The sequence below is a fragment of the Paroedura picta genome, chromosome 15, assembly GCF_049243985.1.
Source record: "Paroedura picta isolate Pp20150507F chromosome 15, Ppicta_v3.0, whole genome shotgun sequence".
Lineage (NCBI taxonomy): Eukaryota > Metazoa > Chordata > Lepidosauria > Squamata > Gekkonidae > Paroedura > Paroedura picta.
The window spans coordinates 12,813,935-12,837,567 of record NC_135383.1 but is presented as its reverse complement, the minus strand read 5'-3'; the positions used below and the strand labels follow the sequence as shown (position 1 = coordinate 12,837,567).

The 23,633-nt window shown below is 48.9% G+C and overlaps 1 protein-coding gene across 11 annotated transcripts in view; it reads left to right on the top strand.

Moving 5' to 3' along the window:
* Nucleotides 1-23,633, top strand: part of CUX1 (cut like homeobox 1) — a 282,235-nt gene that overhangs the window by 225,039 nt on the left and 33,563 nt on the right. For 5 of the 11 annotated variants that reach the window (XM_077311536.1, XM_077311540.1, XM_077311535.1 and 2 more), the window contains 4 exons: nt 6,893-7,195; nt 11,986-12,048; nt 16,753-16,941; nt 21,605-21,869. The exons of 2 other annotated variants lie outside the window; for them this stretch is intronic. In XM_077311536.1, the coding sequence (XP_077167651.1) occupies nt 6,893-7,195; nt 11,986-12,048; nt 16,753-16,941; nt 21,605-21,869 (820 nt within the window). The remainder of the gene's footprint in view (nt 1-6,892; nt 7,196-11,985; nt 12,049-16,752; nt 16,942-21,604; nt 21,870-23,633) is intronic. 4 more of the 11 variants (XM_077311542.1, XM_077311546.1, XM_077311543.1 and 1 more) reach the window with 1 other exon arrangement.

Below are 23,633 nucleotides of genomic sequence, written 5' to 3'. Positions count from 1 at the left end.
TCCCCCCCCCCCTTCCTGTCCTTAGAGGGTTTGGTGTTTTGTTTTGTTTTGTTTTTTTCCTGTTTGAGCAGTCTTACAAGTCTGGGGTCTCCCGTTTCTCTCGTCTGGAAAACCAAAGCTAGGAAATTCAATACTCTTTCTCGAGAGCAGCTTTTATGCAGCCTTTAATGATTTCCAGGGATGATCATAAAATCCTGTTAGGGTGGATTTGGCCATCAAATCTTCGTCCATCTGCCCTCCTCAAGTCTTTGCTTCAGATCAAAGCTCAGGCAGCGAGGAGTCAGAGGGGGGTGTTTTCACTCCCTGGGGGAAGTGCCCCTCATTATTTTCCCCCCTCGTCTCCCCAAACACTGGGGATTTTTTTTAAAGCTACACACTCCCGTGGACACACATTTCTGTGAAAAGCACCGCCAGATGCTAACCTAGTTTTTTAAAACAAAAACAAAAACAGCCAGAACTACTAACCTTCTGAATACAAAAGGGGAAAAAAAGACCCATGCTTTGTTTGGTTTTCTGTTGTTTCCTCTCGTAAAGGGATAGGTTTGTTTGTTTTTTTTGGGAAGAGGGTTATATTTCTATGTTGCAGCCAGGGCTGCCAGTTTCCAGGTGGGGGCTGGAGAATTCCAGTTGATCTCCAGACGACGGAGATCTGCTCTCCTGGAGAAAATGGCAGGGATCTCAGTGAGATCCAAATTAGGACAGATTGGGGGGGGGAGATCCACTCGCCCCTCTTTATGTTTCCCAGCTCGTCTTCAAATTTGGCTTCTCCCACAGACTGGGGCCAGCGGAGCTAGGCCTGGAGGGGGAAAGTCGCTTGATCTCAACGCTTCGAGCTGGAACAGGTTGCTTCGCTGACCAAGCTCATAGGGTATGCCCACTCCAAGCACGGCCAATCCAGAGGCATCATTTCCTTTGGGCCTGCCCTTGTTCTGATAGGTAACCCTTGATTATTTGTTAAGTCAAGGGGATCCAGGTTTTCTGAATGTATGAAAGTAGCGCCAAGTCCGAGCTCTCAGGACGCACAGCAGGGAAGGCCTAGCTGCATTGTGGATCCAGGATATTTCTGAGAGAGTTGGTTTGTGAAGCAGAATATGCTTCCACCCTCCCCCTGCAGGCCACTGTCTGCAGAAGAGCATAGACCACCACCAAATATGTGATCTGCCCATCCCTAACCTGGGTAGCCCGGGCCAGCCTGATCCGATCTTGGAAGCTAAGCTGGGTTAATCCAGGTTAGCATTTGGTTGTCTCTTATTGATAGAGAGAAAGAAAAAAACCATGGTTTCACTTTCTCTTTTAGAGTGCACAAACAATTTTTCTTGTTTTCATTCATTCATTCATTCATTCATTCATTTGTCCCACCCTTCCATACAGCTCTGGGCGGTTTACATAAAACACTGTAGAACCTTTACCTAGAACAGATAACAATCCGTTTTTTTAAAAGACACCTTGCATCTAAGCATGTTTCCAATATTATGATCTCGGAATTCCTTGGAAGCCTGTTGTGGCTTGCCATGAAATTAACCTGGCCCACCTAAACACGTTGCCCGTAGACAATCGTCCGATTTTCCGTGGCCTTCAGAAAGCACGGTTGGGCAAGGCAACGGTTTGACGAAGGCGACTGCTTGCGGTCATTCCAGCGGCACAGCTTTTGTGTGTGCATCCTCCTTTATTCTCCTCTGCAACGCGCATACGCGCACACACGCACACATACTGTATTGTTTTCTGCACGGGGCTTGCGCTGCACGGTCAAGAGAATTGCCTCGGAAATTCACAGCAGCCCTTCATTGTCCAAGATTTCTTTAAGCTGGCACCGGGGACAGGACGAGAAGGGAAGCTCCAACCGTCTCGGAGCCGTTTTTATTAACCAGGCAGCCATCTCTCTGACCTTGCTGTGGGTTAAAGGACGCGGATCTGAGGAGAAATCTGTTTATCATGTGCGGAATTCATGCCATCCCTGACAGTGTACAGTGAACAAGATGGATGATCTGCCAAATTGGTCCCTCGCATGGGTGCGCCAGGGCACATTTAGAGTGCCACTTCTATGGCTGCTCCGGTACAAAAATAACATTTGGTCGGGCCTCGAATGCAGCCGCACGGCGACCCGGGGCTAGGCGGAGAAAAGAAATTAGATCTGCAGCGTCCTTATTGCCTTAAAGATTACACAAGGACTGAGGTGGCTCTTTTTAATATGTCTGTCTCCTCTGCATCTTTCATAAGCCCCCCCACCTCACCCCGTCCTCCCCTCATTTCGAAAACAATGAAATGCAATTACTCAAACCGAGAGAATCCTTTGTGGGAATGCCAAAGCTCCTTTTCCCCACGTACAGCATGGCATTTCTCTTTACATATGAGGCTCCGTGGTTTTTGTTAGATAGCTTTGGTTTGTTAGAACGGTCCTTGTTCACTTCACCTACTGCACTGCTGCGTCCAGTACTGTCCGGATAGGACTGGGTGCCATCAAAGAACAATCCAGGGAAGGTTGCGCTGGATCCCACGTGCAGAACGGCGGAAAGCAGGTGCACAGGAGGTCAAACGGTGTCGGGGGAGTCGTGAGATCCCTTTCAAACTTCTCAAGGACATATCGGCAGTGGCAGATGGGTGATAGCTTCCAAGTCCGAGGCCACGTCCCACATCACTCAGACCCCGTTATAAACCTCGAACACCTCCTGGAACCCAAGCAGGAAAAATCAGGCTGGGCAACAGGAAGGACTTCTTCACGGAATCCGGAATTAGCTTTCGGAAATCAGCACCACAGAATGCAGAGATGGCTGCTGGTGTTAATAAGTCATTCTGAGCCCGTTGCCACCCGCCATCTTGTGGCAGAGCATTCTGCAAGGTAACTGAGTGGAGGTAACTCACTGGCAGTCTTCAAGCAAAGGTTGGATACACACTTTTCTTGGATGCTTTAGGATGCTTTGGGCTGATTCTGCGTTGAGCAGGGGGCTGGACTCGGTGGCCTGTATGGCCCCTTCCAACTCTATGATTCTGTGACTTCCTTCTGCCTGCCCCAAACCTAGGGCTCATTGGTTAACTCTGAATTATATGGAAGGAGAAAAAAAAGTATTTCTCTTTTCTACAGATTGTATGTGGTTTATAAGTCTGTATGATGAGATGCCCTCCACTTAGTTATCTTCGAATCTTAACGTTGTTGTTGTTGTTTTTCAAAGCCCCACGTAGGGACTCGTGTGTGAATCTCGCCGCCCTATGTTCTCAAAGACCGTAGAATGTCACAGAATCCTCTCTGTCGGCTTATTGTTTTTCATTTTTAAGCCTGCTTTTCTGATACAGGTTCCTGCAGTGGCTGAGAGTAATAAAAATACTTCAAAGTTTATTTTAAAATGTCTGATGTAAATATATCTGAAGACCCTTTCACAGCAGTAAAAATCAGCAGTGAAGCAGAACACCAGCTTTTAGCAGCTGTCCCGGTTTTATAATGCATGGGATAAGACCCATGAGGTCCCTCCCAACTCTATTTTTCTGTGATGCTAAGAATGACTTCAGGTGTCCTCTCGAGATCAGATCTAGCTCAGGCCTGATCTGTGACCCCTAAAGACAGATGGAAGCGGAGGGGCTTTCTTTGACGGCCTCATCTGGCCGAGCGAAGGGGACCAGTGGTAAAAGAGATCCATCTGTGCTGCTCTAGACACCATCCTTGCAGGGACCAATGGCTCAAGCCAACAACTAATAATATTTGGTTCAGAGCAGTAATGCATAAGACTGTCAGTAAGATCTGTCATTTGCTGGCCCTGCCGCTGCTGTGCGTCCCTCACGGTTTTCCGGCTCCCCGAGCTCCCCCCCCCAAGCCCTGTTTCCACCCATTAGTGCAAAGCAAACATCTCCGCCATCAGCCAGAGACACGTGCTTGGGTTTTGTAGCGCATGCATCTGCAGGCCTCACCGTGCCATTTGCACACCATCCTTCCCGGCCCAACCACCACCTTGGGTATGAGTAACACATCATCGACCTCCTTCCTCACCCCTCTCGTAGTGGGGATAGGGTGGGTGGTTTTCCACCATGTTGGGGTTTTTTATGTCTTTTAGTGGGGGTTTTGAGTGGGGGTTTTTATGAGACTGTAACCCGCCATGAGCCGATTCGGGAGTGGCGGGGAATAAATATAAAAAGGAGAAGGAGAAGGAGGAGAAGAATGGATCTTTTGGGGAAGGTGTCGAGCGACCCTTGACATCTGCGGAAAGCACTGCAAGACTCTGAGCAAAGGAGGGCAAGCCAAGGGTATTCCTAGTCGTTTATTTCAGCCCATTACGTATTTCGTTACTCACCCAAAGCCTACGGCATGCGGCTAAGAATAAACGGAACGTAGTAACGACAGCTCCCCTGGAAGCATTCGCCCGTGCCCGTTGAGAGGACAGGCAGGACATAGCAGGGAAGCTGCGATTTGAGGGTCCCCGGCACACTCCTGTCGGAGAGAACTGGTGGAGCGTCTGCTTTGCGCACAGAAGGTCCTCATTTCAGTCCCTTCCCCTAGGTCAGGGGTAGTCAGACTGCGGCCCTCCAGATGTCCATGGGCTACAATTCCCATGAGCCCCTGCCAGCAAATGCAGTTTGATCACCCCTACCCCAGGTCTTTAGATTCTATCTTCGAAGAGAAGGCATTTGGTTGAGGTCGACCTAATCCATCTCTCCCAATCGATCCCCCCCCCCCGAAACCTCCCCCCTCCTACCGTGACTGTTACGAATCCGCCCAACCCCTGGGTCTCCGTACAAGTCGAGCCAAGGCTCTTTGCAGCCCCACTTCCTTGAATGTTATTGTTGTTCTTGTTAATATATGTTAATGTTATTCTTGTCACCACCTTACTGTTACCAGAAGGATGTTACCCGTACCATTTTGTTGTTTCATGTGAACCGCCCTGAGCCTTCGGGGAGGGCGGTATATAAACACAATAAATAAATAAATAAAATAAAGGGGATGGAGAGGGGAGCTGATAGAGTTTGGCTCCCGTGCCCATGCGTGTAAATCTCATACCTGCACACTCAGTCCCAGCCCAATGTCTACCTTAAGCCCTCAATGGCTCTCTTCTCCAGGGATCGAATGTTGCTGGAATATTTGTTTTGCAGGTGCTCTTTGCAACAGCAAGTTCCGTTTTAAGACTGAACCTTCCCCCCCCCCCCAAGTGTTGCAGTCAGTTTAACGCTGGGAAGGGAACGTTCGTCAGTGTGCAATGAGGCGTCCGTGGGGGTGGGCTCACGGGCGTCCAACCAACGGTTGCTGGTTTGACAATCCGTGCATTACAACTGCGGTCAGGTGTGCATATGTATGTGTGCCTGTGAAATGTTGGAGGGTATGAAATACTACAAGCTTTAACAGCATCACGGTTCCGGAACGGACTGTCTCTCCCTTGCGCGCGCATGTCAAGAGGCAGCGGCTTTCTAAAGATCATTCCTCCCTCCACAAGAACCAGACAGTGTCTTGGGAGGCCAGAAAACTTCAAAGGGGCATTAATATGTACAGACTGAGGGCGGGAATAGGAAGGTTAATCGTGTAACAGGATTTTAAAAAAAAACTATTTCCCATCGCTGCTTAATGAGAAATTCCTTTTGCATCTCCTTTCCTTTCCCATCTCCTACACTGTGGCTCTCCAGATCCCCATGCTCGCAGGGGCTCATGGTAATTGTAGTTTGTGGACATCTGGAGAGCCACAGTTCGGTCACCCTACCCTTCCCCATCTCTTACACCATTCTTGTGCTCAGTGGTCACAGATTAACACGGTGTCACATTGTTCATTGGACAACTAAAGATCATGCATTTATTAAAGGACAATAAGTCATTGTGTTAGGCTTGTCCTTAAACCCAGGGTCACAAGCCACCCGCTCTGCAGCCTTCCCATCATGCTAGCCAGCAGATAACCTCACAGCTTCATCAGTGTCTATCACAAAGCTTTCTGAGAGTTACCACAAGCATGGCTGCTGGCTTCTGTACACACTCCGACAGGGAGATTTGTCCATCATCCTATGTCATCGTCTCCTGCCTGCCAATGGAAGACTGTTTCATTTGGCATTCCCACACTAACTCCCATGAGCCTTCCTCCTTAGACTCATAGAATCATGGAAGGGATCTCCAGGGTCATCTAGTCCAACCCCCTGCACAATGCACTCACTCACAACTACCTGCCTACCCACAGTGACCCCAATTTCAGGCCCCAGTGATCCCCCACCGCCACTTTTAGAAACTGTACTGAGTCAAGCGACCCAAGCCAGAATGTAAAGTAGTGATTAGTTTCTCGATGAATCCTAATTCCAGCACTTTCACATTGTATATTCCCTTTGAGGTTTTTTTTTTTTTTTTTTTTTTGTGGAGCACTGACTTTCCGATCAGCTACAGTACATCCAGGACGATTCACACTTTCCCCTGCTGTTTTTTTAATGTTGCGATTTCAGGGTCAGATTTGCATGCACTGCTTCTCTCACAGGCGTTTGTCCGATATAGATACTATAAGAGCATTGTTGCACATGATGGAATATATTAAGTTAGAAGGTGTTCAAGTGGATGAGCCCAAGATAGCGTAGCTGGTATTATTAGTTCCCATAACCGTACTGCCTCCGTGTATGTAGTCAACTCTATCTGTTGCGGGGTTGAGTCCGTTCTTGTTTGTGGTGAGAAGCTGCTTTAAATTTTTTTGGGGGGGGTGGGGGAGCATCAGCCCCTCCATCTCTGGTGGTTGTAGGAAGGGGCACAGTTTGTATTTTGCATGGACGTCAATTGCATCATTGTTATCTCCATCTAAAATATCTTGTTTAGTTGGGGTGGGAAAGCCACGCATAGTTCTGGGCACGTGGTATGTGTCACTTCCTTGTAAAATAAAGGCAGGCTTTGGTGAACCAGAATTTAGCTAAAAGCTTGTCTCGTCTTCCCCCCTCCTTCCCCGCTGATTTGCAGAAAGCACCCCAAAGACCTCGGCCAGTTGCAGTCCTGCTCCGGAGTCGCCTATGAGTTCCAGCGAATCCGTGAAAAGCCTGACGGAGCTGGTCCAGCAACCCTGTCCCACCATTGAGACGAACAAGGACGGCAAGCTGCAAGAGTCCAGTGAGCCGTCGGCTTCCGATTCCCAGTCCACCACGCCGTTGCCCATCTCCGGACATTCATCACTCAGCATACAGGAACTGGTTGCCATGTCGCCGGAACTGGACACTTACGGCATCACCAAGAGGGTTAAAGAGGTGCTCACGGACAACAATCTCGGTAAATTGCTTTTCGCTGTTTTGGATTGTCGCAGGGCTTTTAAAGTGCTTTCCCCTCCACCTTGTTGGGAACAGGAACATGTTTAACAGCCTGAGCCTGTTCTTGTTTACTCAAAAGTAAATCCCTGTGATTTCAGTGGGGCTTACTCCAAAATAAATATACTTAGGGTTCTGGGCAAGGTGATCTTGGAAAGCATCTCAGGAAGCTCTCTAAAGGAGACTTAACCTGTAAGTAATCAATAGGATTTGCTCACTGAACCAGGTGATCGAAATTCCATATGCCTCTTCCTTCTCGAACCAATGACTGGTTTGGGCTACAAATACACCAATAGCTCCAAAGGCTTCCGAAACAGCTTCCACATTCAAAAAATAAAACAAGGTCTGTGAGCAGTTCCATTCAATAATCATCCATAAAACCAACAACAGGAAAATAGGACAGTTCCCAAAACAGTGTAAAACAAAACCACGTTAAAAAAAAAATGAGTTGAAAAAAAAACCCTGAACAAAACAAAAAAAAAATCGCAACTGGCACCAAAACTTTTTAAAACACCAGACGGAAAAGGCCCCATCTCTGGGAGCTGCTCCCCAGCTCTGACGGTGGGGGCTCTCGGAAAAGGGGTTCTGCAGAAGCACTTAATTGTCAGGCAGGCTCACAGTAAGTGCCCTGCTCCCATTAAATTTTAAATTAAAAATGGTGTCAAGAAGTGGTTTATTGTCAGCATCACCCCTTCCGAGGTGACACAGAAACAAATGAAGAGTCCCAAATCACTCAAGCCCTCTTTAAAAAAAAACAAAACTGATTGTGTTAATTCAAACCGGTGGGTTGTGAATCCCAAACTGGATCGTGTCTTCTACTAACCACACTGTCATCACATTTGCAGTCCAGGTGGTGTCTTTTTATAAAATGAGAAGCGAGGAAAGACACAGATTTAAAAGCGGGGGCAGCTTATGGTTAGAAGTGGGTCTCCCGTCTTTAAAAATGACAACAGCAGTTGTTGTTGTTATTGTTGTTATGTTGTCCAAGCAGAGATTGGTAGTTGACAGACGTGGCGAAAGGCTCTTATGCTGTTTCCATAAAGGGAAAAAGGAAAATGTGGGGGGGGCAAGAAGATACTTTAATTGACAAAGGGAAGATGGGCAAAACTAGTGCCCGGACTGGTGGCATGACTTCAGGGGGGCAGAAAGTGAGCAGTCTCCACCAAGGAACTCTCATTCCTCTGTTTTCTCTGTAGAAAGCAAAAGTATATCCCATCTGTTAATAACCTGAGACACCTTACAAAATGGCCATTATTAAACCAGTATATGTCCCTGCCCTAGACCCGGCCATTTTCAGTAAAAACACAGCCAATTCAACTCTGCTCCCACTAGTAAACCACTTGCACACTCTGCAAAAGGCACAAAGGCCCATCACACATCCTCGAGCAGTCAGTTGTGTTGATTCCGACAGCCACACAAGAATCTTGGGTCCCCACCGGGTCTGAGTGTAGGGGTGCCAGATCCCCCCCTGGCCTCCTTCAGGGGGATGGGGTAGGTTTGACAGTTCCAGGTTGAGAAACTCCTGGAGATTTGCAAGTGAAGCCTAGGGAAGACAGTGGGGTACAATGTCATGGGTTCCACTCTCCAAAGCATCCATTGTCTCCCGGAGAATTGATCTCTGTAGTCAGGAAAAGCTCTGTCATTCCAGGGGATCCCCAAGTTCCACATGGAAGCTGGCATCCCTTGCTGAGCAAGCTGCACTGATGGGGGTGGGGCTCAGTCAAGAGGAGATGCTCAGAGGACATTAACTGGCACACTGGTCCATATGGCAGAGTCCATGTTTATCCACACGGGCCTGTCGAGGGCACTGGATTGTGCTGTCAGAGGTGGCCCACTGTGTAGCATGCTAAGAGAGGTCTGATCATAGGTAGCGGCTCCAGGCAGAAGTTCAAATCACATGGACAGTGCCTTTTCACTCCCAGATTGCTTGTATCTGTGAGTTAAATGTACAGCTTGTTTGTTGCTTCCTTGGGATCAGATTCTGCATTGCTCCAGGAATATTAAGGTGACTCTCAGTGAGCCTAAATGAACACATGACTGCACGTTTGCTGTCATGCCAGCATCTACTCAGTCATCTGGACGTGGGCAGGTTGGCTTGAAATCCAGCCATAGCACAGAACCAGCCAGTGGCCTGCAGTGAAGTCCTTGCCCCCTTTTGACTTCCCAAGCCAAGAGGGTTCTGTCACCTGGCAAGCCAGCTTGGTGTAGTGGTTGAGACTGGCGGGTTCTAATCTCGAGAACCAGGTTTGATTCCCCACTCTTTTACATGCAGCCAGCTGGGTGACCTTGAGCTAGTCACAGTTTTCTTAGAGCAATTCTCTCTGAGCTCTCTCAACATCAACCTACCCCGCTGGGTGTCTGTTGTAGGGAGAGGAAGGGAAGGGTGTTTGTAAGCCACTTTGAGATTCCTCTGGGGAGTGAAAAGCGGGATATAAAAAAAACAGCTCTTCTTCTATTTACTGGGGTTGGGTTGTAGGTTTACAGCCAACGGGCAAAAAGAAAGACACACAAGCCACTCTTTTTACAGGCAGCTATTCAGAAGGGTAGTAACAGAGAGCTCAAGGTGATGGGAGCAAGTTTTGTAAAACTGCGTAATAATTTTTGGAACAATTTGTTTGTTTTTTCCTGGCCAGTTAGGGAGCCATGTTGAGAAGTTGAAAAGGTTATATTAATAACTTGAATACGTAATGTTCCCAGTTCACTTTTCTGCAGACATTTAGAAGGGATCAGGGTTGTTTTCCATGGATTACCCCGGCTATAACGTCAGCATTATTGTTTTTACAGGAGACCATGAGAATAGACAGATAAACGTATCTGGCATGAGATCCAGAGGGGCAGCCACGTTAGCACGTCGCAGCCAAACATAACAAGGGAGTTTAGCAGCACTTTAAAAAGTAACAAGCACAAAGGTGCTCTGTGAATCAAATGAAACGAGCTCTGTCTCGTGAAGGCTCATGATGAAATCCATGTTCGTCACACCTTCCAGAATTTGCTAACATGCAGCCAGCCTCTTTCTTTAATGTTATATCAACAGATATGCCTATCCATGCTGCAGAATTACCTGTATTATCAACTTAGTAAAACCATCTTAGAACCCCGGAGAGCACAGCGTGGTTTTTCGAACAGTGATAAACCCGGGTATAAATTGGGTCAGGGGGCACTACCCTGCAAAAATATACTCAATTGGGGAGTAAATAAAGATTAGTATCAGTTTAGTGTCCCTTCCCTGTATTGGCAGCTCAGCCGTCAGTTGCCAATATGGTTGCCGGGTCCTTCCTGGAAACCAGGGAAGAGGATCTACTGGGAGGGGGACCCAGAGATGTCACCGATGACATTCCAGCGTCACTTCCGGCACAGGCAGGAGTTGATGACATCACATTGCGACATCACATTGGCACTCTGGGGTTTGGCCAAAACTCTATAGTAAAAATGGCTTCTACCATCGAGGTTTTGCCCAAATAGTAGAGCATCGTGCTGATGTCACCAGCCTTATTTTATTTTATTTTATTTCATTATTTCATTTTATTTTATTTTATTTTATTTATATACCGCCCTCCCCGGAGGCTCAGGGCAAATTCTCAGAGCATGATGATGTCACTTTCCGTACACACCTGAAGTGACATTGTCGCGTCACTGGCGAAATCACCTGGGCCCTCCTCTTTCTCCCGCTAAGCCCTCTCCCCACCAGGCAGTTGATCGGCAGTAGGGAGCAGAGCACCCCCATCTCCTCCATCGCGGGGGGACAGGCAACCCTAGTCTACCAGCAAGCGTTCATTCCCTTCTTCAGCATTCCTCTTGGTTAGCTCAGCCATCTCAGAAGCTCACCTTACACCTTTTAATGAGCGAAAGACTTCTCCTTTTCAGCTCCTAGAGTCATTTCCCTACAGATCACAGGACAGCAGCCCTTGTGCCCTGAAAAGTACTATTCTCTCCCATTTCCCACACGGCTGAAAACCATAGCACGGTTCTGCAGACCCTTCTGGAATGCCTAGCTTTGAGCCGCCAAAGGTGATGGAACTCCAAACTCTACATGGGTGGATCTCCCCCTCCTTCCTCTCCGTTTGGGTCTCGCGTAGCCAAAAGAGGGGTGCCCGCCAGGGCTTGTAGGCCTTCGTACGCAATGTCGTTGCATGCTATATGCAGGGACGCTGGTTTACTGACGGTCATTCTGCAACCAGGAAAGCCAAAAGCAGCCAAGGGCACAGCGTGCAGGATAAATTCACTCCGATTTTTTTGCAAATACTCAATTGACTTGGTGGAGGTGAACTCGCTTAAAATGGCAAGGGGTGCATAAAGGATTTTAAGACAGTGCTGCCCTGCACTAGAATAGGTGCTCCAAATTGCAAGCTGATGTAGCCCCCCAAAAAAGGTTGTGGGGCTCAGGGGGCCTTGATGGACCACAGGTAGGGACAGGGAGCTGTCAAATAGTCTATTCCTCCCCTCTTTTAGCCTCAAACTCTTAGCAGATGCTACCTTTGCTTTTTCAAGTTTTTCCCAGGCCCGCGAGGGCCAGAAATTTATTTTTTTTTTTTAATTTTAAAACATCAAACCGCAATCTGCTGGCTTCTCTGGGTTCCGCACCAGAAGCCGTAAGTCTCAGCGGGTTCAGAGTGTGCAGAAAACCAGGGTCCCTGATTCTGTCTCCTCCTGGACTCCAGGAGGAACCTTTAAAAAGTACTTTTATTGACTCGTGTTCTGATGTCACTTTTTACATAAATCTTTTTTCCCCCCTCCATGATTTTTGTTTCTCTACAGCGTGGCTGACAAGCCTAAAACGCAGCAGAAGAGGCAAGAAATGTACCCCAAACCTTGCATTAGGTGTGGAACTACGTTTCAATTTTCCTTTTTGCCCTCTGTTTTGTTAAATCTCGAGCCTGCCAAAGGGCCCGGGGACCCCTTCTTTGGGGTCTCGTGTTTGTCTGTATCTGTCTCAGCCCAGTTCCCTGACAGTCAATCAAGCCCCATCCTTCATTTTTTTTCCCCTGATTTAAGAGGGCAGGGATAGGCCATTGGGTCGGAATCACATGGCTTAGTCCACGAGAACTTGGCCAGAAGGTCCCCCATGCGTCCTGCAACATGCACACCAATTATATTCTTACCAGCAGTTACGTTAATCAGAAAAATAAACAAGATGTCTAATTGTGAGGACATCGGGGGGGGGGGGGGGACGGAATTGAGTGCATCATGCCACGCCCCTGCTCATGCACCTTTAGGCATATTCTTCCCCCTTCCTCTTTGGTCTGCTCTTGATGACCAACTTCCAGAAGTAGGTCAAGGAACCAAAACAGTTAAAAGGATATGAAAGTGTAGCCTGCTGCTATTTATTGACCTGACTTCTATTCCGCCCCTCCCCGGAAGCGGGCTCAGGGAGGTTTACAGGAACAATACTACAATTAAAACCAGTACCCTCCTCCCTTCCCTTCCACTAGCTAACCAGACTGGGGGGGGGGGGGGGTGTCCCATATAATTTTCAGACAGCCTCAACCATAAAAACCATGCGTTTTACAAAGAAAAATATAGAAATATTATAAGGGCAATGTTGGCACATTAATTTACAAAGGAGGCTTAAAAACACTAAAAGGCCTCATTGCTAGCCTCACATCTGAAATCAGTTCAGCCAATAGCAAGCTGAGGACCTGTGCAGCCCACCAGCACGGAATTGTTTTCCTGCTTTCTGTTTCCCCATGGAAGATAACTCCCCGAGCTTCTATCAGCCCAAGCAGGGAAAATAGACCAGTATGGGTCCGTCTTTCTTTTCTTCCCAGGGGCTTTGGTAATCAGAAGACCTTTATTGGCATAGAAAAAGGGGGGAAATACATTATAAAGCATTAAGTGTTCTGGCTGTGATAATCATAGTTTTGGGCAGAGGCGGGGTTTTATCAGGGGCTTGGCGTGGCAGGGGTGGAGCTTCTCCAGGCCCAACGCTGGAGCCTAGGAGTTCTTCCCTCCCCACTGCTGTGCCGTCAGACACTTAAGTAATCACTAAGCATGAGATTCAGGCATGGATCCTTAACATTGTCCCTGAATCTAGCCAGGCCAGCCAACTGCCTCTGCGGATCGAGAAGAGGTCGCTCTGTTTTGGCAAAGCAGAGTGTGAGGTTTCCTTTTCCCTCCTAAGAAAAGGGATAGCTGTACCGCTGGCATTTATTACGGGGGGGGGGGGGGTGACAGGGGACACCTTAGTTGGGCATTTCTGCTATTCTACCCATTTTTTGGTTTTGCATTAGACCAACGGTGGCCAAACCGCGACTCTCCAGATGCCCAAAGTATGATTATCCAGAAGCCCACTCCTGCTGGCCGGGGCCCATGGGACTTGTAGTCCATAGACATCTGGAGAGCCGCAGTTTGGACACCCCTGCATTAGACAGAGCAGACCGGAAAGTAGATGGGGTTTTCCCGGGAACGGTGGATCAAAGTCTATATGTTACAGAAAGGGGGGTAGGTTTAGCAGGCCATTCACTAGACTTAGCCCTGTAAAGTTCTCCAGCACTAGACCTGGATGTAGAGCCCCAAAGTGCTTTTTCCTAACGGATGACGCGCATTTCTCAGAAGTGTCTTACCCCCCAGCCTGGTGCCGGGAGTTTTCAAAGCCCTTGCAGCGGAAACGATCGGTCCTTCGTCCCAAAGGCTCTGGCGGGAGCGCAACTGAGCGGAGGGGGGGAGCGCCGAGGTCATTGATTGAATGGTTTCGATTAGCTTAATGGAACGGAGCTGTGACGGAGCCCTCCGCTGTACGGCTTGAGCAGCGGTCGGGCTCTTGAGTGGCGAGGGCCGGCTGCAGAAAGCACAGGCTGGAAATCATTTCAATCTGCTGCTGGTCGGCGTTTCCATTATCTCCGTTGTAAGGTCCTCACCTCCGGCGGCAGGAAATGCTTCCAGCTGCGGAGAATCAATCCCTGACTTTCCCAGTGAAAAAAAAAACATACCCCCCCCCCTGGAATTTAGCCTGACCCCCCAGTGGCTTGAAAAGCATCGGAGGGAAGCAGCAAGCATCCAGATAATTAGAAGCGCGGGTTAATGGGGGTGACGCGGAGAACTCATTTGGATGTAAATTTTTGCCGGGGTCTCCAAGGTTCGAACCAGGAACCTCGTGGCGTGGAGGCTGAGATTGTGGGCTGGCGACCTGCCAGAAATGAGCGTGCTTAGGGTCAAAAGGGAAGTAATGGTGTGCACCAAAAACCCCACCGTTGGCAAGCAAGGTGTCATGCTTCTGGATTGGTTAAGCCAGGGGTGGTCAAAGTGTGGCCCTCCAGGTGTCCATGGACTACAATTCCCATGTGGGAATTGTAGTCCATGGACACCTGGAGGGCCACCATTTGACCACCCCTGGGTTAAGCCATGAACTTTAAGATTCTGGCTATCCTTGACCACTCCCTTTCTGTCTGCCATAGAGTTGCCATGAGTCAGGAGTATCTGCTTTTTACCCAGGTTCGGCATCTCCTGTTAGCTGGCACTTGGACTGCCAAACTCCAGGTGGCACCTAGGGATCTCCCACTGTTAAATCTCCAGGCAAACAAGTTCAGTTCCCCTGGAGAAAATGGCATCTTTGGAGGCTGGGCTCTATAGCATTATAACTTGGTGAAATCTGTCCCTGCCTCAAGTCCCGCCCACCCAAAGTCCCAACCCCCCAAAGTCTCCAGGTATTTCTAAGCCCGGAGATAGCAACCCTAACTGGCACAGATTTCCAGATTTATTTAATGTCCGCAGCTCTTCTGGTTGCTCCAGAAACACAGGTGAGCAGGAGGTATTCTGGCCAGTTGTTCAATGAGAAACAAGTTGTGGCTGATGAGGAAAGTCATAGCTAGCTATACGGCGGAGGGAGGCAAATTGTTGCTCTCCAGATGTCCATGGACTTCAATTCCCATGAACCCCTGCCTGCATGTGCTGGAGCAGCTCATGGGAGCTGTAGTCCATGGGCTTCCAGAGAACCATCGTTTGGTTTTCAAGACTAGGGTCATTCTGAGCTGGTTTCCCATTGCCTGTTTCTGTGTCACAACCCTGGCCCCTCCTGGAGATCTCCCATCCATGATCTCCCACCTTACTTACTTTCCCAGATCTGATGAGATCAGGCTGGAGTGGGCTATCTCAGGCACAGTGTCCCTGGATTTTATTTTTCCCAGCATGGAAGAGTTGTCACCTGCCGTGTTTTTGTTTGTGCGTATTTCAGACAAAGTGGTCGCGTTAAGACGGCCCCATGTCCTGAGATCGCTGTAAGCATGTCATGTGCAATCGTAGCTTTCTGAAATGGTTTTCTCGGGAAGAGATCTTATCTCCACAAAGGAGTACTTCGCCACACCAAAATGGCAGCGGGAATGGCCGCAGTAGGGTACGCAAGGCCCTATGTTATATAAATGCAGACCAATAGATACAGCACCTGGAGGAGGGAGGGAGAGGCAGATTTAAAAAGGAAAGCCATGCTGGTCAGTAAAATTTGCCCTAAGGGCAACCCAAGCAAAGCAATTAACACCATGTGTTAATGCCTCGGACGTGGGACACAAGTGGTGCTGAGGAGGCCAGAGGTTATTGCTAGCGCTCATCCCTTGCTCAGCACCGACCTCCAAGTTATACAAGACGCTCAGCAGACCTCTGGAAGAACCTTATTGAGGCTGCCAGTCGGATTTTTGAATGCATTCACCTTCATGTAGAAAAATTGCTCATTGGGGGAGAGGTTTCCCCGTAGCCTTCTCCCTGCTATGCTGATTGGCTAAATGCAAGGGGAGGGTCTAGGAGAGGGGTGGCCAAACTGTGGCTCTCCAGATGTCCATGGACTACAGTTCCCATGAGCCCCTGCCATGCTACTGGCAGGGGCTCATGGGAACTGTAGTCCATGGACATCTGGAGAGCCGCAGTTTGGCCTCCCCTGGTGTAGGAGGAGAGAGCATTCAGCACACAACATCACACCTGCACAGAGTCTAAGCAGGTACAGTCTAGAATATTACCTTCTTATGCAGTGTACTTTGGGCCTGTTCTGTCACAAGCATGGTGGGGTGTTGGAATGGATTTGTGCCCCCTCCAAAGGCTGCAGGTATAGAATCAATTATTTTTAACACGCTCCCTTTTATAACAAGCCAGAAAAACAAGAGGTAAGCCGAGATAAGAATGTATCTCCTTGGTATGCTGTTTTGTTTTGTTTCTCCTTTTTTGCCACGGGGAGTCGTTTTTGGACATACAAGGAGCTGGATTGGGAATGTTTCTGCCCCCTGTACAGGGGAGCATTCAAAATGGTATCCTCTCCTGTGGTGCCGATTCTGCGGCACCGAGCAGGCCTTGCAGCGCCCCTCTCAGTCGGCACGTAAAAGGGACTCGAGGGAACCGAGCACCTTCGCTAGAGATGGGTCACAGCTTGTTCAGGGTGGCCCGTATCACTTCTTTCTTGACCAGTCCAACCCGTTGGACTGGCACCATGTTCAAGGATCTCCCCCCCCCCACGACCCCATCCCTCAGCTGTTGTTCATGTCCCCTTTTTGATTGCCGCCCCCATGCTTGGCACCAGCTACATTTGAGGTTTGCCTCTCTTTGCAGGTCAGCGTCTGTTTGGGGAGACAATCCTGGGGCTCACGCAAGGCTCCGTCTCGGACCTGCTGGCTCGCCCCAAGCCCTGGCACAAGCTGAGCTTGAAGGGCCGGGAGCCCTTTGTCCGCATGCAGGTGTGGCTGAACGACCCCAACAATGTGGAGAAACTCATGGACATGAAACGCATGGAAAAGAAAGGTATCTTCCCTTTGGGCACCAGCAGGCCCAGGCTTTCATTCGGCTGTGGGCTTGTGGCATTCCTGAAAGGGGTTTTCCGATACTGGCCAGTTGCCATTTGTGGGAGGTCTCCCCGTATATCAGCAAGATCCTGACTGGTTGAGGCACCCCTAGCCTTTGTTCAATTTGCCTGGTTTTCCTCTGCTGCTTATTGACCGCAGCCTCTTTTCTGTTTCGGTGAACACCAAAGCGTCGCTCAGATGCAGTTTGGTTGGGATAAGAAAAAAAGGAGCCTCCAGAGTTCTATGGCAGGGGTAGTCAACCTGTGGTCCTCCAGATGTCCATGGACTACAATTCCCATGAGCCCCTGCCAGCAAATGCTGGCAGGGGCTCATGGGAATTGTAGTCCATGGACATCTGGAGGACCACAGGTTGACTACCCCTGTTCTATGGGCACATCCTTGACGTGCTGTTTGGTTATCAAGAGTTTGGGACCTTCATATATCCAGGACCACTTCTTCTACTGCACCTTCCAGAGATCAGGGGTAGCCAACCTGTGGTCCTCCAAATGTTCATGGACTACAATTCCCATGAGCCCCTGTCAGCAACCGCTGGCAGGGACTCATGGGAATTATAGTCCATGGACATCTGGAGGACCACAGGTTGACTACCTCTGCTTTAGATCAAGCAACCAAATTGTGCTCAAGATACCTGGCCCCAAGGAGGTTCAACTGGCCTTAACTGGGGCCAGGGCCTTTTCTTCTCTGGCCCCGGCCCGGTGGAACACTCTGCCTAAGGAGATCAGGGATCAGCAAGATGGAACTGTTCTGCCAGGCCTACGGTTGAGGCTTAGAAATGACATCCAGAAACACTGGCCTCCCTGCCTGAAATCCACCTAAAACCCTCCAAGGGCTGATCAGCCCACCCTCCCGCCCCCAGCAAGCTTTAATGCCGGGAGAGGAGGCGGCTTTTAGAATGACTTCAAATCCTACATTTAAATTATGTATTTGATTGAACGATTTATGGTAGATTTGATCTATTTGTACTTTAACACCGATGTTATCCACCCCAAGACACCTAGGGCAGGGAACACAAGCATAATGGTAAAGAAAGAAATAATTGTGATATCCAAATTGGCCAAAATGACAAATTGCTTTGGAACCTGGGTCTGTAGAAGAAGAAGAAAAGTTGGTTTTTATAGCCCCCTTTTCACTGCCCAAAGGAGTCTCAGAGCAGCTTGCAATCGCCTTCCCTTTCCTCTGTCTGGCTGCATATGAAGCAGTGGGAAATCGAACCCGGCTCCCTAGATTAGGCACCACCGCTCTTAGCCACTGCACCACGCTGGCTCTTAACCACGTAGGCAAGTGAGCAGGCCGCCTTCCAGGACATCGAGGTCTCAACACTGCAGTTTCCTCAGGAACCAGGCAGTCTTTGATGCCATGTGAGCCCAAGGTCTTCCTGAGGCTCATCCTCATAACGAACGAACCATGACCAAGCTTCATTTTAAAGGCACGTTTGGGAACTCTAGGAGCGTAGATCTCTCATTATTGTCATGACATCCCAAGGAATGGGCTGGTGGTTCATTAGCAGAACATCTGCTTTGCATGCAGAAACCCTGGCAATATTTCTGCTTCAAGAATCTTGGTGGGTTGAGAGAAGACATCTCTCTCCCGTGGAGCTAGAGCCAAATGGACTCATCATGAGACGGCCTTGCATGCATTTGGCCAGAGGTGTCCTCCAGCTGAAGTCCCCCTTGGAACAGATCCTCAGGGGCATGGTGTTCCACTTGTTCAGTGCGGCTGGCTCAGGTGGACTTCTCTGTGGCCTGTATTTTCCTGCAGGGGAAGAATAGAAGGGTAGAGTTGGAAAGGGGTGCATACAGGCCATCCAGTCCTACCCCCCCCCCCCCCGCTCAGTGCAAAGGAGAGTTAATCAGGGAGGGTGAGCTATATTTCCCCTCACCAGGGCAAACTTGAGTGAATGGCCAAGGATAATTGAAATCTTTTTGATAGCCATAGTTTTGCCCCATCCCTTGCGTTGGTCCATGTCTACCCTGTAGGCTTTTGCCCCATTCTATAGCAGATTATTATTATTTTTCAACTTGTATAATGCCCTTCTGCCAGGCCGGTTCAGGGTGATTCCCTCCCCCTTCCCGAAGCATCAGGGAAAGGGAACAAGTATGCATCAAAGAAGCCACTTGTGCGGACATCAGAAATTGGAAAGGAAAGGAGGTGTTAGGCCAGTCTGTTCAGCATGGACTCAGGAATGGGATGGGGGAGCTTGTGCCCCCTTCCACCTCCAGGGCCCCTTGCAAAACATTGATCACCTCTAGAGAATCTCAGCAGAGACCTCCCATTAAGGACGCAGGGTGCCGATGCGGAGTTTCCACGGGTCTCCGGCACCCTCTTGTGATCAGATTGTTCATAACGCTTTTTGCTGCTTGTTCAGAGCTGACGAGAAACTCGGCACCTGTAAATATGCTCCCAGCACAAGGTATCCCAGAATGTATTTAAGAGCAGGATAGCATAGGAGCTAGAAGACACAGTTCTGAATCAGGACATTCCCAGTTCGAATTTTGCTTCTGCTGTGCACTTGCTAGAGTGCTTCTACCCAGGCTGAAAAAAAAGCACTTTCAGTGCTCTTTGCTATTAGATTTTGCTGTGTGGAACGGATCGCAGGCAATCGCTAAATGTGCATTGGAAGGGGATTGAAAGTGCATTATTCAGCATGGGTGGAAGAGCCCAGACCAGCCATGCTCTTTCCCTTGTGTAGTGCGAGAGTCATAAAACTAGCCTGCCACTAAAAATTGCACGGATTACAATATAATACATGGGAAAGATTTTGATGATTCCAATGTGCAGCTGATCGCTGGGGGGAAAAATCGGCCAATTTTGATTTCTTTTTGGCTTGCTCTCCTAGAAAACCTAAACGGAAACTACATAGCCTGAAAAAAGAGAACCATTCCCAGCTCCACTGAGTTTTAAAATCATCTGCCAATTAATTTAGACCTAAGGGATTCATCCACTGATTTTCAGCATTGCAGGGGACCAACATAGGACCAGGTGGAGCCCTATTATCTATTAATGTCACCTGACCCTTGCTGAATTAGTAGTTATAGTTCCACTGTCTGTCTGCATATGCTGGTGTCACTGAGGCACAACAGGGGCAAGCCAGCAGGTCTCTCTCCTAGGAAGAAGAGCTTTTTTTTTTAATTCCCCACTTTTCACTAGTCAAAGGAGTCCCAGAGCAGCTCACAAACACCTTCCCCTTCCTCTCCCCGCCGCAGACACCCTGTGAGGTAGGTGGGGCTGAGAGACCTCTGAGAGAACTGTGACGGGCCCAGGGTCACCCAGCTGGCTGCATGTGGAGGAGAAGTGGGGAATCAAACCCAGTTCTCCAGATCAGAGTCCTCTGCTCTTAACCACTCCACTGTGCTGGCTGTCCAAGTTATACAGGATGTTCAGCCATGATGGTACGGCCTGACCACCTTTGCTTCTTTCGCCCCTTACTTGCTCCGCAGCAGTTCTCATAGCAGATACAAGCATCCCCTGAAGCTTCCAAGCTGACCACTCAAATCCTCCCACCAGTTTTCTGTAATGCAGAGGACAGGGAGCCCCGCACGCCCATGACAGCTGACCCCGTGGCACACCAGTTAATGAGACGCATAAAATCCATGCACCGCACATCTCCTTCTCTATTTCCTGATGTGCTCCACAGCACATTAGAGCTCAGTGCAACACACACACACACAGTTGTGTTCTCCTCCCTGGCCACATGTATTCCTCTTTTTATTTACATTCCACGTGTCATGATAAAATGAGATTGCAACGGGAAAGCAATTTGGACCCTGAGATATTAAAACGATGGAGATTGGTGGTGCTTACTTGGTCATAAATTGGCAGATCGAGAAGGACCAACTGCATTGGTTTCTTGAGATTTGAACGGGTGGGTCACTCGCTCTTTGGGTCAAAGGTGAGGCCCTACTCGGTACTCTAGGACAGGGGTAGTCAACCTGTGGTCCTCCAGATGTTCATGGACTACAATTCCCATGCGTTTGCTGGCAGGGGCTCATGGGAATTGTAGTCCATGAACATCTGGAGGACCACAGGTTGACTACCCCTGCTCTAGAAGGTCTCCAGTTCACGTTATGTCGTTACCAGTTGAAAGATTTCAGGTAGCTGGTCTGTAGAAGTCCTAATAGAAGAAGAAGAGCTGATTTTTTTTTTGTGCTCAGCTTTTTACAGCTTTGAAGGCATTTGAGCGTGGCTTCCAATCGCCTTCTCTTCCCCTCCCCACAGCACACAAGCTGGTACTCAATAGGCCAGTCTGGCCTCACCTTATCAGAGCTCAGAAGCTAAACAGGATCAGTCATGGTCAGAAGACCACCCAAGAAAATCAGGCTCCTGTGCAGAGGAAAGCCATGGCAAAACCACCTCTTGCCTAGAAAACCCCACAAGGCAGGGGTCGCTGTGGGTCTGTTGCAACTTAAGTCTGGGAAAGACTGTGCCTAAAATCTGTGAATGGCCATTAGTAGGCTGGCCACCCCCAGGGTCCTGCTCAGGACCAGACCCCTTCATGCATTCTCCCGTTCCTCGGCTGCCCAGAAGAAGCCCCTCTTGGCGTCTTGTCAAGTGTGGGTCGCCGCCGCTTCTCGCCTAACCTCGCAGTCTCCCCTGTCTTTCAGCATACATGAAACGACGGCACAGCTCGGTCAGCGACAGCCAGCCTTCTGAGTCTTCTTCAGCCGGGATAGACTACAGCCAGGGGGCCAGCCCTCAGCCGCACCATCAGCTGAAGAAGCCTCGCGTCGTGTTGGCCCCGGAAGAGAAAGAAGCTCTGAAGCGAGCCTATCAGCAAAAGCCATACCCATCTCCCAAAACCATTGAGGAACTCGCCACCCAGCTCAACTTGAAGACCAGCACCGTCATTAATTGGTTCCACAACTACAGGTACAGTGTCCAGCTCTGGGCTGGCCTCACCAGCTAGATACAGGGTCTCCAGCGTGCCTGTAGGTACCAGGGCACCCACTGACACCTTACCTGAGGCCCACCATGTCTTTTCATAAAGTAGGGCATGTCAGGTGGGGATTTTCTGACTGGCTCCATAGAGTTTCTAGACGTGGCTTTGACAGCCACTGCCACCACATCAGAAAGATTTTTGCTGCATTACTGAAGGTCAGCATTACTGAAGGTCAGCTGCATTACTGAAGGTCAGCTGAAGGCCCATTCCTTTCAAAATGTTCAACATTTGAGGCAGATGCTCTATTACGGCTACTATTAGAGTTTCTCCCTGACGTTTTATGGTTGACTGCCCTCTAAGGATGCCATTTTGTGGTTTCATTCTTTACCACCCTGGGTCAGAATTCTAAAAGCGTCGGCAGGCGCAAAAAGGTTGGGAAGCCCAAGCTAGACGATCTAGTACAGGGGTAGTCAAACTGCGGCCCTCCAGATGTCCATGGACTACAATTCCCAGGAGCCCCTGCCAGCAAATGCTGGAGGGACTTCTGGGAATTGTAGTCCATGGACATCTGGAGGGCCGCAGTTTGACTACCCCTGATCTAGCAGATATCAGTCTTCTTTCTGCTCATAAAACCAGCATTAACAACGCAGTTCTCACACACTGCTTCCAAGGCAGCCAAACCATGGTTTGTAGGACAGGGCAGCATCCTTATATTTATGTTCCCTTTAATGCTCAGAGTCAGTTTAGCACTTAAATGGCATCCAGTTGAGCACAAACCATAGTTTACCTTGGGATTCGAACTGCGATTTGCATTTCCTTCCCAAATTGCAATTGGAAGAACCAGCTTAGGACAAGCTATTAGTTGCCCGTTCCCAGGAAGGCCCTGACTGCTCCAGCTGATTGGGGAAGGGTGTGTGTCCCATCCTCTTTGCTCATCTTGTATGGGGGGGTATCAATTATTGCTAAGAGATAAAGGCACCCTCATCTGTTCATTGGATGAGACGAGGGGGACCATTGAGTCAGCAGTCCCTAAACTGGATTAAAATTAGGGGGAGATTTGAAGTTTTTGCCAAGAGGAGTTATTGATATTGTTGAGAGGGACAGATGAGCCAGAGAGCATGTGGATTCCTTGCCTGTATGAAAAAGTATTACCAATTCAGAATAACAACCATGAATTATCACTTTAAGTATTTATAGTTGGGTAAAAACTCGCATCGTGATCTCTCCAGGGAAGGCAGCCTCCTGCCTGGCTTCCAAACGCCTATGAAAATGTTCTTTTTGGTCTCCAGTTTGTCTAGTAGATCCCTTTAGGACCCCACTCAGGGCTCAACTTATAGGCTTTTGCCCCATTCTATAGCAATTATTATTTTTCAACTTATATAATGCCCTTCTGCCAGGCCGGTTCAGGGTGATGTACATCATACAATCAGAAACAAGGTAGGTGAAAACAGTTAATAGCATCAAAAAAGCATTTTAAACAGCATCTATAGCCAAACTAGTATCTGTTGTTATCATGATTTCCAGCCTGCTCACTATCGATAGATCTTATCCAGGTTAGAGCTGTGTCTTACAGGCCCTGTGGAACTGGGCCAGCTCCGACAGGGCCCGGGTATACTCCAGGAGTTAATTCCACCAAGTGGGGGCAAGGACTGAAAATGTCCCGGCCATGGTTGAGGCTAGGCGTACTTCCTTGGGACCAGGGACCACCAACCAGTTGGTGTTTGCAGAGCAAAGCATTCTGGGGAGGGGAGGGG